Below are 14,882 nucleotides of genomic sequence, written 5' to 3'. Positions count from 1 at the left end.
TATACTGAAAACAATCTTTGGCTCATTTCAAGGACCTCACAGTCTACTTTTAGCACGTGTGATCAAAAAGCTGCGCACGCTCGAGCCCTAACTGGAACTGTTTACCTCAAACATCCCCGTGACTTGGGATGCAATCTCCTGTAAATGAGAGAGATATTGCTTTACTCTATCATCACTACAGCACTATAGCGCAGGGATTTAGGCGAGAAATTCACTGCAGATCTCGTAACCGGCTCTCTGCATCGTCTCAATCCGCAATGCGGATCCCCATCCTCTTTGGCTTCGTGTATAACGACCTATGCTTGCGTCCCACCACGGTCCCTGGGGCAAGTATGCCCGATCAATGAGAGTACTTGTTTCTCATGTTTATCGATTCGATATTCAGTCGCCGCAATCCGGCTGGCAGTCTTAGTAATCCTAGATTTAATTCGCGCGCTCCTGAACTGTAATCCCAATACAGATCGCTGTACAGATATACCTCAGTCGGTTCTTTCTTGAGGATAACCCTTAGCTCCACAAGCTTCCTGTTCTGACTAGGTGCCCTAGCAGTACATCGTCCCCCTGACCTCACATTTCCTGTTTGAAGTGAAGCTTGACGGCCTCGCGACGGGCCGTGATGCTCCACTTTTCCAATGCGCGATATCGGACCAAGGGACCTCTAGGTTGAAGAACTGCAAGATCGCAGTAAGTAGTAGGAGCCATTCAGACCTCCAAAACATTAGTCTAGGCCTTTCTGATGCCTGACCTCCAAAAGTGTGGTGCTCAGGGACTTCTTATGATAGACCACGGTGTGGTAGAGACATGAATCGTGATCGGCACGGAAAGCGGGAGACGACGTTGCATTTGATAATCGAAGGATTCGAGTCTTGGATTAGCGTGGCACTGGAAGGCCTTCTTGAAGAGGCAGCTCCAAGTCGAAAATTCGGTTAGGATGTGTTTAAGAGATGTATTTCTACCGTATCTGGCTTGGGATATGGTATTAGCGATCATGTGACACCGGTTCACATCTTCCCAGATATCAAAACATAAATCCTGCCTAGCTCACTTGAGTCTTTTTATCTGAGCATGAATCTCCACTCTCTCACTCAGCCTCGGAGCTAAGAAGAACCAATAAATAGTATGGCTAGACACAGCCCGATTATTCCTCCCCTCACCCATCTTCCTTTTTTGCTACGGTCACCATGTTGGGACTTTCCACGGGACTCGCCCTCCTAACCAGCTTTATTTCCCTTTTTCCCATCAATGGCGACTGCTCCTGTCGCTGCATGCCAGGCGACGCCTGCTGGCCTGATCGCGCCACATGGTCGCGCTTCAACCAGTCTATTGACGGTCGATTGATTGCAACCGTGCCGTTGGGGACTCCCTGCCACGGCTCTACCTACAACGAGGCCGTATGTGATGCGCTCCGCGCAGAATGGACACTCCCAGAGCTCCAGTAAGACGTCCAGACACATTGAATTGTTTCAAGTAGAATCTAATATGCTCAGTTATGGAACCTCTTCCTCGATCATGGCTCCGTTCTTCGCCAACAGTTCCTGCGATCCCTTTCATCCCGTTGATAAGCCTTGCACACTAGACAACTATATCGTTTACGCAGTCAATGTCAGCAAGCCCGAACATATCTCCAAGGCGATTCAGTTCACAACGAAGTACAACATTCGCACTGTAATTCGAAACACTGGCCATGACTACAATGGCAAGTCGACCGGTGCCGGGGCCCTAGGAATCTGGACGCACCACCTGAAAGATATCGAGGTCAAGGACTGGAAAGACTCGAATTACAAAGGAAAGGCGATCAAGCTAGGTGCGGGCGTACAAGGTCTTGAAGCATATGAAGCAACCGATGCTCAGGGCCTCGAGGTTGTGGGTGGTGAGTGTCCAACGGTTGGTATTGCCGGCGGATATACACAAGGAGGAGGACATTCGGCGTTGGCTTCTGTGCATGGCCTGGCCGCCGACCAGGTGCTCCAATGGGAGGTGATTGATGGAAAGGGCAGATTTATCACTGCCACAAGAGATAACGAGTACTCCGATCTTTTCTGGGCGCTGAGTGGAGGAGGCGGTGGCACGTATGGCGTAGTCTGGTCAATGACGTCTAAGGCACATCCAGGCACACCTGTTTCTGGACTGAACTTGACATTCACCAATGCAGGCATCTCACAGGATACATTCTACGATGCCGTTGGTCTCTATCATGCCACACTTCCATCTCTAGTCGATGCAGGGACCATGAGTATCTGGTATTTCACCAATACCAGTTTCTCTCTCACCCCCTTGACTGGGCCCAATATCCCCGTCGCCAAACTGAAACAGCTGCTGCAGCCTTTCACCGACGGCCTTACTGATCTCGGCATTACCTACAACCTCTATGCAGAGCAGTTTCCCAGCTATCTGGCCCAGTTCAACGGAATGCAGGCTGCCATCGAGGTCGGCATCGCCCAGTACGGAGGTTGGCTGATCCCACGGTCCGTGGTCATTGAGAACAACGCAGCCCTCACTGACGGCTATCGCCACATCACCGAGTCCGGAGCCACTTTCATTGGCGTCGGCCTCAACGTCTCCAAGGCAGTCTCCGGAGACGTTCACAACGCGGTCCTCCCCGCCTGGCGAGACGCCTTGATTGACACGACCCTTACAACACCGTGGGAGTGGAACGCCGATGAGGAGATGCTCGCTCAGCAGCGCAAGATGACCGAGGACTATATTCCGACATTGATGGCGCTGGCACCGGATTCAGGGGCGTACATGAATGAGGGCGATTTCCGCCAGCCGAACTGGAAGGAAGCATTCTATGGATCAAATTACGATACCCTGCGGAAAGTCAAGGCCAAGTACGACCCGAATGATGTTTTTTATGCCTCTAAGGCGGTTGGCTCGGATGAGTGGACTATAAGCGGCAATGGGCGGTTGTGCAGAGCGTGACCACACCCCAGGGCCCTGTGCGAAAGGACAAGGATAGAGTAACCAGGCAGGAAATAGACAGATAGAAAAAGAAATTTCAACCTCTTTTATTTAGTCTTCTCGTAATGTAGTGGCTTGCAACCCTTGAGCTGAAACTGACCCTGACGGCACAAGTCTTGAAAATCTTCAATGGTATCCAGTGGAATACCTCATAATGAAAATTTGCCACGTCAATATTCTAATGAAATGCCCAATATTCATTGCCATTGAATTAAATAGAACTATGCCAATCCCCAGCACCAGTCGAGCTGGGACCTCGTAGGTCATATTTGATGCGCGATCCAGGAGCTATTCAAGGCCAGTATATTACGTGAACATGTATGTGACATTAGGGCTTTGCTTAATAATTATTTAATAAGCAGTCCGAGTTAAGACTGGATAACTTGGCGCCGCTCAATTAACCTTATTGGGCGCAATCTCAGATAAGCTTCCATCACTTCGCACAAATTTATGGTCTCGCTCGCTCAGCTTCATCAATTCTAAATCTCATTTTCAAGTTCAGGAAATAGAAAAGGCTGTTTCGAATCTCTGTTTATCAGTGTCATCAGGAAAGACACTCAGACTATCCACGGCTGTAAATTTGTGCCATTTTTGCCTATTCTAGATTATCCAGACTATGGCCTCCAATCAGCCCGACGGAAATGAGGAAGTAGGCGGCTCTAGGCCTGCTCAAGTGGACGCGAACATAAACCCTTCCACATCACTCGACTATTGGAATAGTGTTCCTGCCAATGCCAATAGCATGCTTGGAATGCTGGGTCCCTACCCCTGGTACTCGCGGATTGATCTTCGAGGCTCCAAGTCCTTCCTTGCCAAACTCCGACGCTTGGTGCCCGGTTGCCCGATTGAAGGGAAGCTCAACCGAGGCGTGGATTGTGGCGCGGGGGTGGGCCGTGTCACCGAAGGGTTCCTTAGCCATGTCTGCAACGTGGTTGATGCTGTTGAACCAGTGGGCAAATTTACGCAAGTTCTCAATGAGAGCGCACTCAAGAAGGCAGGCGTCATTGGAGACGTCTACACCATGGGTCTAGAGGCCTGGAACCCGCCCCCACGGTATTATGACTTGATATGGATCCAGTTCTGTATAGGACATTTGAATGATCAACAGCTGGAGGACTTGATCAAGCGGTGTTGCGCAGCTCTGACGGATGGTACGGGAATCTTGGTTTTGAAGGAGAACATCTCGACGGATCCCGGGAACAATGATATGTTTGACGAAGAGGATAGCAGCGTGACGAGGACGAACGACAAGTTCAGGTCTATTTTCAACAATGCAGGGATGCAGGTCATTCTATCTGACCTGCAAACTGGGTTCCCGAAGAACTTTAAGCTTCTGCCAGTACGGTTTTATGCGCTGCAGCCAAAAAACCCCAAGGCTTAATTACTCCTTCATACGAACTGGAGTCTTGTGGGATACTGTGCTCGATGTTTGACTGACGGACAAGGTTTGTACAATAGCAAAGTCTGGGAGATGTCGGCATGTCAGTACGTCAAAGAAAGCCTTGGCTACCAAAGCGCTGTCCAAGCATCGTAAATGGCAAGCGCTATCGCACATGATGCAGAGACGCTAACCCGCATCCTCATCACCTTCCCGCTCATTCGCATGCAAGATTGTCGCCGAATCTAGCAGGAAGGAAAGGGGATCACATCTTTTAAAGTATGGCAAGAGTGTAGTATTGAATATATGACAGAACAAGTTAAGAAATCCGGCCAATGTCAAATTAACCCTGTGGGTGCGGACACTAATGAGGTCGTTCCTATGGGTCGCGAAGTCCAGTTTAGACTGTGTTCTCCTGCGAGGGTATCGTATGCCGCTCATTGCTTGATTTGGTCATTCTTGGTGCTCGTCGTCTTCCATGGAAGGAGACGAAGGCTAAGACATTCATCATCAAGGCTATGCAGATTCTCGACCTTTTCTCGACCTTGGCGTGTGACAGGCGTCCATTTCAAGAGTGATGAAGTTGTTGTAATGCGAGGCCAGACAAAGAAGATTCTTGAAGAAACCAACATGAACATGCAGACTATCTGGTAACTATTGGGCTCTTCCACACACTGATACTGGCGTGCATAGACGGACTAGATAAGTCAGGGCAAGGGCTCGCCGTTGGCTAATCATTTGGAGTCTGGAGGCACGGCAAGAGGTAGCGTATAACGTGGGATATGTACGGTAACCCTTACTGTCTATTGTGTAGTGCACTAGGAAAGCGTGGGTTACCTATATACCTAAATTGAGGACGTCTACAAACTGCCCTTAAGCCGGAAGCGTAGCCCCAGCGCCAACGCGGAACTCCCAGATCCAGGACCTGACGCAGGCGAGGCTTAGATATCCACTGGCGACGGTAGCCACGATTTCAATCTCGATGCATCCGCCTATGACGCGGAATGGGCGACTGCTCGCGTAGCAACAGCGATATCGGGACCGGCAGGCCAGTTGTAGCAGAATACTAGGTCGATATCTAATTAAGCACAGAGGATACAATACGTAACATTGTTTCTCTTCACGGTATATGGTGCAGGTATCGCTGTGGGTGCGAAGAAACAAGGTATAAAGTAGGTAGTTTAGCTAACCTGGCAACTGCCGGCAGATCGTTCACCCAAGTGGCGCGGCGAGAGTGAGCGGAATGAATCCAACTGCTGCTTGGAGCGGAGAAAGCTTGTTGATGATCTGGAAGCGCTGCGGAAGTTGGAACAGAGTAGCAAACCACATCGCGCCCTGGCAGATGCAGTTCTATGAGGAAAGGCTTGGTTAGGGCAAATGCCCTGTATTAGGGCATGGGACAGAGGCTGGCCGGCCTTACAGCAGCATTGCAACCCAGAACCGGTTATAATTCAATTTCCGCGGGCGGACAGGCCAGTCTTGTTCTGAATAGAGCATGACTCTTTTCCCATACAACGATCAGAACTCATGTCAAGTCCAAGATGTTAGGGGATAATTGTGACGCCGAGCGCCACTGGTCAATCTTGGTCTTTTTTGGTCTTTCTTCTCCAACGCTGTGACTGACGGGGCTGTGACGACTAGAAGCATGCAAAAGCATGCTAGAGCCAAGATTATTAAGTCTGCGATGGTATGCTGAACGGAATTATTCGGCGAGTACAGGTCTGCGGATTGGTGCTATTTCTCTCCACCTGCATCAGCCCTAAGCGAGCGGGACAGGTACAAAGCCTCATGCAGGCACAGACAAATCCAGATGCCGTCTCTGCAGCAACCGCTACGGTGGTAGACGCGATCACTCAGGACTCTCCGGGGACTAGCTGTCAGGGTCTGGGATGTGGATCTATTGCGTTCGCTGGCGTTGCAGGGGGTCGTTTCGTTGGTGACGGTTGAGCTGCGACATTGGATCTCGCGCGTGTTTGCCTCGGGTGTCTCAGCGCTTGATATTATGAAGGCGCTAATTTTGGAGCATTTACCTGGGGTAGTGGCAGAGAAGGCTTAAGCTGAAAAGGAAGAGAGGAACTCAATATGACTACCTAGGCAAGTGGGAGTTAGTATATTTTGCAGTCTTACTAGAGATTGTTGAGTGGTTATAATGGCTTTGAATAACTCGTTCTTTGGGCATTCACAGAACCAGGCGGCGTTTGATATAACCCAGGTAGAACCAAGCAGATAAATAAATACATGAATTTCCAAATTTTCAGATCCAAGTGTAACGAACGAATACGGCCAGGGGTATCTTTCAATACAGTACTTTAAACAGAAGAATTGCAACGAAACCAACATAGATCTCGCATGTGTACGTAGAGCCTTCATCAAGCCTGCTCCAACGACTCTAGATCCTCCCACCCTCCATCCCTCTCCAACTGCTCCCGAACCCTCTCCCGCAACGCCTGGATCTGACTGCCCAGCGCTTCAGCCCACTGGCCCTCAACAGTAGCAACTTTATCTTTCAAGTCATTCGTGAGCGATCGCTCCTCGTCCGCCTGACTCAGACTTATCTCTCTCATCACAACCTCCTCAGACTCCCCCTGTCTGATGCGCTCTGTCTCAGTGAGTTTACAGTTTGCGCGCATAACAGCAGACTTGACCTCATGCAGCAGGCAGAAAAGATTGATCTGTGATTCGATGTACTGGTAGCTTGATTTCTCGGCGTGCGAGACTAGCGTGTATAGATACTGCAGTGGGTGCTGGAGGTACGACGGGTTTTCATCGTACTCGTTAGCTGGGATATGGATCTGAAACCCGGTTAAGTTTTCAGGGATGGACTGAACGAGGGTTGAGAGGGAGGGCGCGATGTCCCAAAAAGCGGAGAGTTGCAGTTCGACACCGCGAACTACATTTTCCTCGATGACGCTCTGGAAAGATTGTAGACGGGCGAGGGCGTTACTTTCATAGCTTGCCCGGCGGTCGAGGGCATCGCGTGCGAAGAACGCCGTTGTGCTGCGGATTTTCTCCTCATTTTTGGATTGTTGATAGGGAAGGATAACGAGGGCTTTATACTTCTCATCGCGGGCTGTGATTAGGTCGTACATTTCGCGATGAAGCTGCTCGCGCGCCTCGAAGAGCCATTTGAGCTGGGTGAGTTTCTCAAGGAGCTCCGGTTTCTCGTCGCCTTCTTCCTGTGTCTGATCTGGTGTTTCGTGCTGTGCGTCGTCGAAGAGTTTGCTGCGGAGGTCGTCGATGCACACTGTTGCGCGGTCGATACGGTCCGTTAGGATTGCCTGCAGTGGTTTGAGGACGGTATCCTGGTAGGAATCGAAAAGTTGCTTTGTGAGAGCGCGTTCACGCTGATTCTCGTCTTCGATGAGGGCTGCTTCAGCCTCTGCGGCTTCGGCAAAGGAGATGCTCCCGTCTTGGATTTGGCTCTGGATGTTGGCGCGGAATTGACGGCGGTGGTCTTTGATGCGTACACGGTGGGCGGCCCAGAGGTTATCGGAGTCTGTGGCGTGGCGTTGCCGCGTGGACTTGATCTCGGTGTGGTCGCTTATCGAGCGAACGAGAGTGCGATAGGATACTAGTTCGGGATGGCTATTGTTGACGGCCGGGTAATGGCGGGGGTATGGGGGTGGAAGGGTGATTAGTCTTGAAACGTCCATTTTTTGGGGCTCTGTGGATGTGCTGTAGCTGCTTTGGCTGGGGGTTGGATATTCAGGGAGTGTTTGGTCCTCGTGCCATCCGACCTTCTCCGGTGGAAACTCGTCTGGGCCATACTCTGCGTAGTTGTTGAATTGCTCCAATGTATGCTCGGCGCTCCCGTTACTCCTGAGACCGAGTGGCAGGCCCATGTACTTGGATTCCCGCTTTGAGCGTTGAATTCTACGCTCGACTCCTTCGCTACCTGACCCAGTTTTGGATTCCCACCAGCGACTCGGTGCGCGCCCTCTGGAGCTCTCATCGTTGCTGATACCAAGGCTGGCAATGGGGGAGAGACAAGGCTTGTAGTTGTTCCACGACGATTCCCCACGCGTAGTAGGAATGTCTAGTTTAGGTCCTTTGAGTGACCGCCGGTTGAGGGGTACAGGGGCTGGTTTTGGTGGCAGCTGGAAGAGTTTCTCATGTAGCTGCTCTGAATTAAACGAACCAGACTCAAAGACCTTGCTATACCGCTCACGTCGAATTTGTGACTCGCTGATGATAAACTCCGTAAACAACCGGAGCGCTTCCGCCTCGTCGGTAGCACTAGCCTCCTTCTCAATAAACTCCTGATGCCTCCGCGTAGCATTTTGTATAAGTTCTGTGTCCTGATTGACAACTGAATCCAACGATTGTCCGCTATGGATTGATAACCGCCGTGGCTGCAGTACCGGTGAACTGACAGCATCATTAGGCAAGTGAAGAATATGCGAGACTGGGCGGTTTTCCCTGAGCCCATGGCTTGAAGATGGCCGCGAATCTGGTCCAGATTGCAATGGAGGCGTGGGAAGGGCTTTCGGAGGGATCGCCTGCGATGAGGTCTTCTGGAAAGATGACTCTGCATTTGGCGAGAATGGAGGCGTCTGAGCATATCTTTGCGATGGCGGTTCAAACGGGCTTGGTTCGACTCGAGGAGTCGAGAACGCAGAGCGATCTGAGGAAAACAGGCTTGTTGATGACGCACGCGACCGGGATGTATGCATATCAGATGGGGCACTGTGATTGCTCCGTGGGGCATACTTTGTGGACGCATCGCGAGACCTCTCTCCACCGGCTCGGCCATCTAAGACGAGATTCGACGGTTTTAATTGATCCAATGCGTCAGCCCATGGATTGGTGCTAGTCGACACTGCACTATAATCGTCAAAAACCTGGCTCTGCCGGTTTCTTCGCTCAATCCGTCTTTCCCGTATTCCCTTCACACTAGAATCTCGGATCGCTGCACTACGAGAGAGACCACCGCTCACGGAGCCTCGAGATGTATGAGCACCACTAGACCCTGAACCATTGGCTTCCCAAGAAGCTATCTGACTCGGAGTGTCAACAAGTGGCGCTCTGTCCGGTTTGGGCGCAGGCTCGGAAAGACCTTCATCTACCCATCCTGCCGGTGTTGGTGGGATGCTACCCAACCCAGTTCCCAAAGAAGGTGCTTGACGTGCTGTGCGGGTAGAGGCCTGCGAGCTGCGCGAAGATGACGCATCACCCAGTCCGCTCACGCTCTGCGATCTTGGAGCCGGCGGAGGGCCTGGAGGTGGCGGAGGAAGTGGCATCCCCGGCTCCCAGGCTGCGGTTTGTGGCGAGCCACTTCTAGATTGGCTTGTAGCTCTTGATGACCCTGCACTTGATACAACGGGACCGGCCGAGACCGCTCGTCTGGAATTCGGAGCACGGCTCAGATCCTCGCGCTGGGCGGTTGCGGCATGGTAGCCGTATCCGCTCGCTTGAGAGCCTTGTAAACTGTCTTCCGAAAACATTACATATGGGCGAGATCCGCTGTTGAAAGATTGCTCATGGTACGCATCAGCCCGGCTGTGAGACGATGACCTAGACGCCGGTGCTCCGTGCGGTAGCGGAGGCGGCGGTGGAAGCGAAACCTGGCTGTTATGGCCCGCATCCGGACGGGCAACAGATAAGGGACGAGTCCGCGGGATTGACTGTTGCCGACTGCCCATGTACGGAGATCCGGCATTAGAAGACGTAGATTCATGGACTGGTGTAGTATGACTTGCATGGTCCGCTTGCTGCTGCTGACTTGGAGGGGAGTACGGTGGAGGGGGGGATGACAGCTCTAATATCAAAGTCAGCTCCACGCAAAGATAATACCTAACTCACTGCATAACGCTGATACACGAATCAAAATCATCACTATAACTCAAGAAAGTAGGACTGACCGGGTTGAGCGGCGTATCGATGCTGTGAGACGACCCGAAGCATATTGCCCGACTGTGAATAGGGCGACTGGCCAGCGTTCATCGGACCATTACTGACCGGCCCCCAGTCCTGGGGGTTATAAGGGGCGTTGCTTTACTGCACTGGAAGCCATGGGAGAGGATCCAAGTACCGCACCGGCTGAGTTAATAGCAGGTGATTGAGTAAAAGGGCTGGATAGGGACGTGGTCGACAGCGGGGTTGATAAGTAGCCCGCACCGAGCCCGACACCAAGTCCCTGACCCTGGAATTGATGGGTATTGAAAGAGGTAGTCAAAGGAGGCGGCTGCATGGCATATTCGCGACGGCCAGGAGAAGGCTGACTGCGAGGCGTCGGCCAGCCGGTGTTGGCTGTGTACGGACTGGACGACAGATCGTCGCCAGTGTTACTCGGGGACCGCCAGCTTTGAGTTAAACAGCCTCAAGTCAGCTCGACAAGAACAAAGAAAGGAGAGAAGAGGGAGCAGGGGCCGGGGCGCACCTATTCATACTGGCGCATTCAGGAGCCAACCAAACATGGTGGCATGGTTAATGCCCGCGCGTTGGAAGGGTGAAGAGGCGACAGGTCCTTTGGAGGAAGAGGAGGAACGCGATACAAACGGCGAAGGACTCTAGCGGGATGATGCCTAGACCAACCATTACCGAACAAGGATGGATTCAGGAAAACAGGGATAAAAATAGGTCAGGATCGGTCTGCGACTCTGCGTGGCTGCAGAAGCAGGAGAGCGTAGCGTATGCAGCCTGGCCCGTTTCATCACAGCCGGCGTCGAGTCGGCGCTTACAGGGTCCATTGGCGGCTTCTCACAGGGCCAGCGACGGCTTCTCTCCACGTCGCTCAACGAACCAGCGGCTTTTCTCGTGTCCAAGAGTTCGAGATTAGCTGAGCTAGTCTGGGGTGGTCGTAGCGTATGTCTATTATTGTCTGCCGGTCTTCTAGTCCATTGGATGATCTGCTCAGACTGAGGGGAAGCCGCACAGGGACGGACGGCCTGAATCTATTAGCCTCCCACTCGTGACTCCATAGAGACGAGGGTGCCAACCCGAATATTAGGGATTTTCATGAATATAACCAAAGAAAGAAAAGTTATCAGTGGCTACCGTTGTATCGGCCACGCCCCGTTCATGTCCTTCTCGTGTCAGGAATCAAACGGGATCCTAAATCATTGAAACTTGCGCAAGAATGAAAGATTCTGGAATCGTGTCTGTTTTGGAGTACAAGAGGTTGAGTAGTACTCATGAGTGGGGAGAACAGAAGGTACAAAGTTGATGAAAATGAGTTGTGGTTGCATGTGCCATAACTGGAGATACTCCGCAGATATCAGGCGTCCGTCGGTGTACTGTCGCGAGTGGAAGGGAATGAAGATAGAATTGGGACAAAGCGCAACAATATACGCATCAACAGCGAAATGACTGAGCGGTCAAAACAGCAACCAGACTAGTCTCAGATCAATTATTACCATTTCAGCATTCCTGACTTAATTATAAAGAGGAATTTTCACTCTTACCTGAACGAGGCTTCTGCTCTTCGTAAGAGGATGCGGTGAGAACCACTGTACTCTTATCTTTCTCTTCGTAATATCGTATCAAGTCGTAAATTCTCATATATACGTTAACGGACAGGGGCATAGTTGTGGTGAAACTGCATGGACGACTTTGGTGAGATCTATTATTGAACTCGGGAGATACTCCTTCGTTTGATACTGTCGACAGCATATACGAGCTTTACAGGGGTGAACATATATTTTTCACTTTTCATTATTTTTTTCTCTTTTGTGATCACACAGGTATTTATTTTAAGAACCTAGCCAGCAAAGTTCCAGACCAGACCAACGGGACAACTCCGACCGGACGCCAGCAGCTTAGAAAGGCATCTTCATGTGGAACATTCATCTCAGACGATATATAGACGATGTATAGCGTTTTATTTCTTGTATTTGTTGTATGTATCGATGACCTTCTGCACCTCGTCCCGAGAGCCGAGGAAAACACCGCTCTTGTCGTGGATAGACTCCGGCTGAACAGAGAGAAGGCGCTCCATGCGTGAGTTAACGGCCTTTCCGCCTGCATTCTCGAAGACCATGGCCATGGGCGCACACTCGTACAGGATACGCAGCTTGCCCTTGGGGCTCTTCGAGTCGGCCGGGTAAGCGAAGACTCCACCGTAGAGCAGAGTACGGTAAGCGTCTGCAACCATGGAACCGATATAACGCGCGCTGTAGGGCTTCTTGCCCTCACCGGGACGCTTAAGAGAGTCAAAGTAGGCGTTGCACCAGTCGTCCCAGTACATGCTGTTACCCTCGTTGACGGAGTAGATCGCGCGGCTGGGGGGCAACTTCATGTTGGGGTGTGTGAGGATGAACTCGCCCAGAGAGTTCTCGAGAGTGAATCCATTGACGCCGCCGTTCTTCATCGTGATGACGAGTTGGGCTGAGGCGCCGTACATGGTGAAGCCCGCGGCAACCATTTCGGTACCTGGGAGGAGCACGTCCTTGGCTGTGACCTTCTTCCCAGGGCCGAGGATGTCGTCAGGGAGCCTGAAGATGCCAAAGATGGTACCGACCGAGACGCCAGCGTCAAGGTTGGAAGAGCCGTCAATGGGATCGCAGACTACAGCGTAGCGGGCATTGGGGTGTTCGTCAAAGATGATCGCTTCTTCCTCCTCCTCGGAGACGAGGATGCGGCATTTGCCGGATGTGCGCATAGCGGACACGAAGAGGTCATTTCCAATAACGTCCAGCTTTTTCTGGTCATCACCGGTTGTGTTTGAGGAACCGGCGAGACCGGTCAGGTTGATTAACGAGGCACGACGAATATAGTAGGCGATGGATTTGAAGGAGAATTGGAGCGCGTGGCAGAGGAGTCTTGTTTCAAGCATGTTAGCCGCAGTTTTCCAGATCCAAGATTCAAGAGACACTCACGTGAAGTCACCAGTGGCCTCGGGGACCTTGGTTTGTTCTTCCGTGAAGAATCGAGAGAGTGTGACGATATCAGTGTTGATATTCTCTTGTCCGACAGCGCCGCCGTTGCCAGTGCTGTTTGTAGTCATGTTTACGGATTGAATTGGAAGAGCAAATTGAGTGACTTGAGTGACTGAGTTCGCGGGGTAATAGAGGATATAGTTCTCAGTGACCTCGGTTCAACGGAGAGGAGGGAGATATAAGGCTGGAGACGAGGTCTGATCGGAAGAGCGAGGGGTCGGAGGGAAAGCCGCAGGGAGAGAGTAATTTCAGGAGTGTTCTATCACGGACGTATGAAATCCGCCGCGGCAGCGCGCATTGCCCTTTAAAGGCGCATCCCATGGCCAGGAGCAATCTTTTGCCGGGCAGTGAACGAGCCAGAACGTCAGAGCTGCCCGGGTGTGGAGAGACTTGACGCCATTCAATCCAGACATGGCCCTGACCCGATGACGAAAACACCCGTCGCTGCTCCCCGCGCTAACTCGTTCAGTGCGCGCCCAAGCCGAGACCCCGGGATTCCCCGCGATCATATTCTATCTTTCTGTCGAGATAATATGTTCTATAAACCAAGCAGCATAAGTGGTGGAATAATTGTCGCGGGAGAATTCCCAGCGAGGTTATAGCAGGCCTCAAAAAGCTCAAGTCTCAAAGGGTCGAGGTTGATCTACAGTAACCAGTTCCAACTGTACCAGCAAGGCACCCACATAACGTAATAATGATAGCGCTCAATAATACTCCGTAGAACGATAGGAATTATCGAGAAAAGTGGGCTTCGGGGTCAGCAGACTTGCAAATTCAATATTTGTAAATCCTGCCTGGTCGAGACCGGGACCCTTTAAAGCAGACACATGAGTGTGTCAGGTGATGGACTATAGCCGTCCCCAGCGTCCCCGCGGCTGATATATGCGCGATAAAGTACGAAGTAGATTTTTTCATGTATACGAACACCTCGGCAAACTTGCTCTCATGGGCTTCAAAAGATAAAAAATAAATCAAGCTTCGATCTTTCAATGGCCTGGGCTTTGACAGGCGAAGTGTTGTCGGCTAGCGATCGTTCTCTGAGCTGCAGGTGAGCTAAGGCTTGAATATCTCCGGCTGTCTTTGTAAACATTCCTGCGGGCCTAATTCGTACAAACAGTGCTACAGCCATTTCTAGCTGGCTTCGATACTCCGTTCACTGTAGCCCATGGTTATCATGGGCTGGCTCATACCGGCGTTCTGTTATTCCGAAATATCTTACTAAGCAAAACAACTAACCCGACAAAGCTAGCCCTACGCTAGCGGCTCGGTAAAACTAGCCCCAGTCAAGCAGCTAAAAAACTTCGTGGACTTCTTTCAGCTTTTCTCTCCGTCAACACTCGAGCTTTCGGTTTCCGAGCTTGATATTCCTTGATGTTTGGGAATACATACCATAAAGCACTGCAATTGCAGCATGATCCATACAATGATTGACTAACCTTCGCCTGCACTCAGCACAGCGTTGTCTGGTAAGCGCTTCGAACTCTGCTCTGCCCGTCTGCCCGCACCCTCCCCTTTATGATGATAAATAGAACCATTTCAAACTAGAGTCTTTGACCCTACGGGGCGTGAAAACTCACTTCTTTGCACGTCAGTCTGATGCTTTGCGAAAGATCTCGTCATGATTCGCCGGCGCCTTGTCTACTTGAGTGCTAACTCGAGAACAGGAC

General features: G+C 51.3%; 4 protein-coding genes across 4 annotated transcripts, besides 2 other annotated features; 1 reads left to right on the top strand and 3 right to left on the bottom strand.

Moving 5' to 3' along the window:
* Positions 1-4,332: part of a sequence feature (contig 1.199 1304..7686(-1)) that runs on past the window's edge.
* ANIA_11243 (FAD-dependent oxidoreductase) lies at positions 1,182-2,922 on the top strand (the record flags this gene model as incomplete). The annotated part of the gene is made up of 2 exons (XM_050612288.1): positions 1,182-1,435; positions 1,488-2,922. 2 exons carry the CDS (start codon positions 1,182-1,184, stop codon positions 2,920-2,922), a joined length of 1,689 nt encoding a protein of 562 aa, XP_050468229.1.
* Positions 4,333-14,882: part of a sequence feature (contig 1.97 517..24746(-1)) that runs on past the window's edge.
* ANIA_05603 (uncharacterized protein) lies at positions 6,709-10,243 on the bottom strand (the record flags this gene model as incomplete). The annotated part of the gene is made up of 3 exons (XM_658115.1): positions 6,709-10,097; positions 10,142-10,150; positions 10,201-10,243. 3 exons carry the CDS (start codon positions 10,241-10,243, stop codon positions 6,709-6,711), a joined length of 3,441 nt encoding a protein of 1,146 aa, XP_663207.1.
* Positions 11,977-13,464, bottom strand: fbp1 (fructose 1,6-bisphosphate 1-phosphatase). The gene is made up of 2 exons (XM_658116.2): positions 13,156-13,464; positions 11,977-13,098 (listed from the first exon to the last, which is right to left on the bottom strand). Exons 1-2 carry the CDS (start codon positions 13,281-13,283, stop codon positions 12,159-12,161), a joined length of 1,068 nt encoding a protein of 355 aa, XP_663208.1. The 5' UTR covers positions 13,284-13,464; the 3' UTR covers positions 11,977-12,158.
* Positions 14,369-14,835, bottom strand: ANIA_11485 (uncharacterized protein; the record flags this gene model as incomplete). The annotated part of the gene is made up of 3 exons (XM_050612287.1): positions 14,369-14,412; positions 14,652-14,726; positions 14,793-14,835. 3 exons carry the CDS (start codon positions 14,833-14,835, stop codon positions 14,369-14,371), a joined length of 162 nt encoding a protein of 53 aa, XP_050468228.1.

The sequence above is a fragment of the Aspergillus nidulans genome, chromosome V (genome assembly GCF_000011425.1).
Source record: "Aspergillus nidulans FGSC A4 chromosome V".
NCBI lineage: Eukaryota > Fungi > Ascomycota > Eurotiomycetes > Eurotiales > Aspergillaceae > Aspergillus > Aspergillus nidulans.
This window is presented reverse-complemented; position numbering and strand designations above follow the sequence as displayed.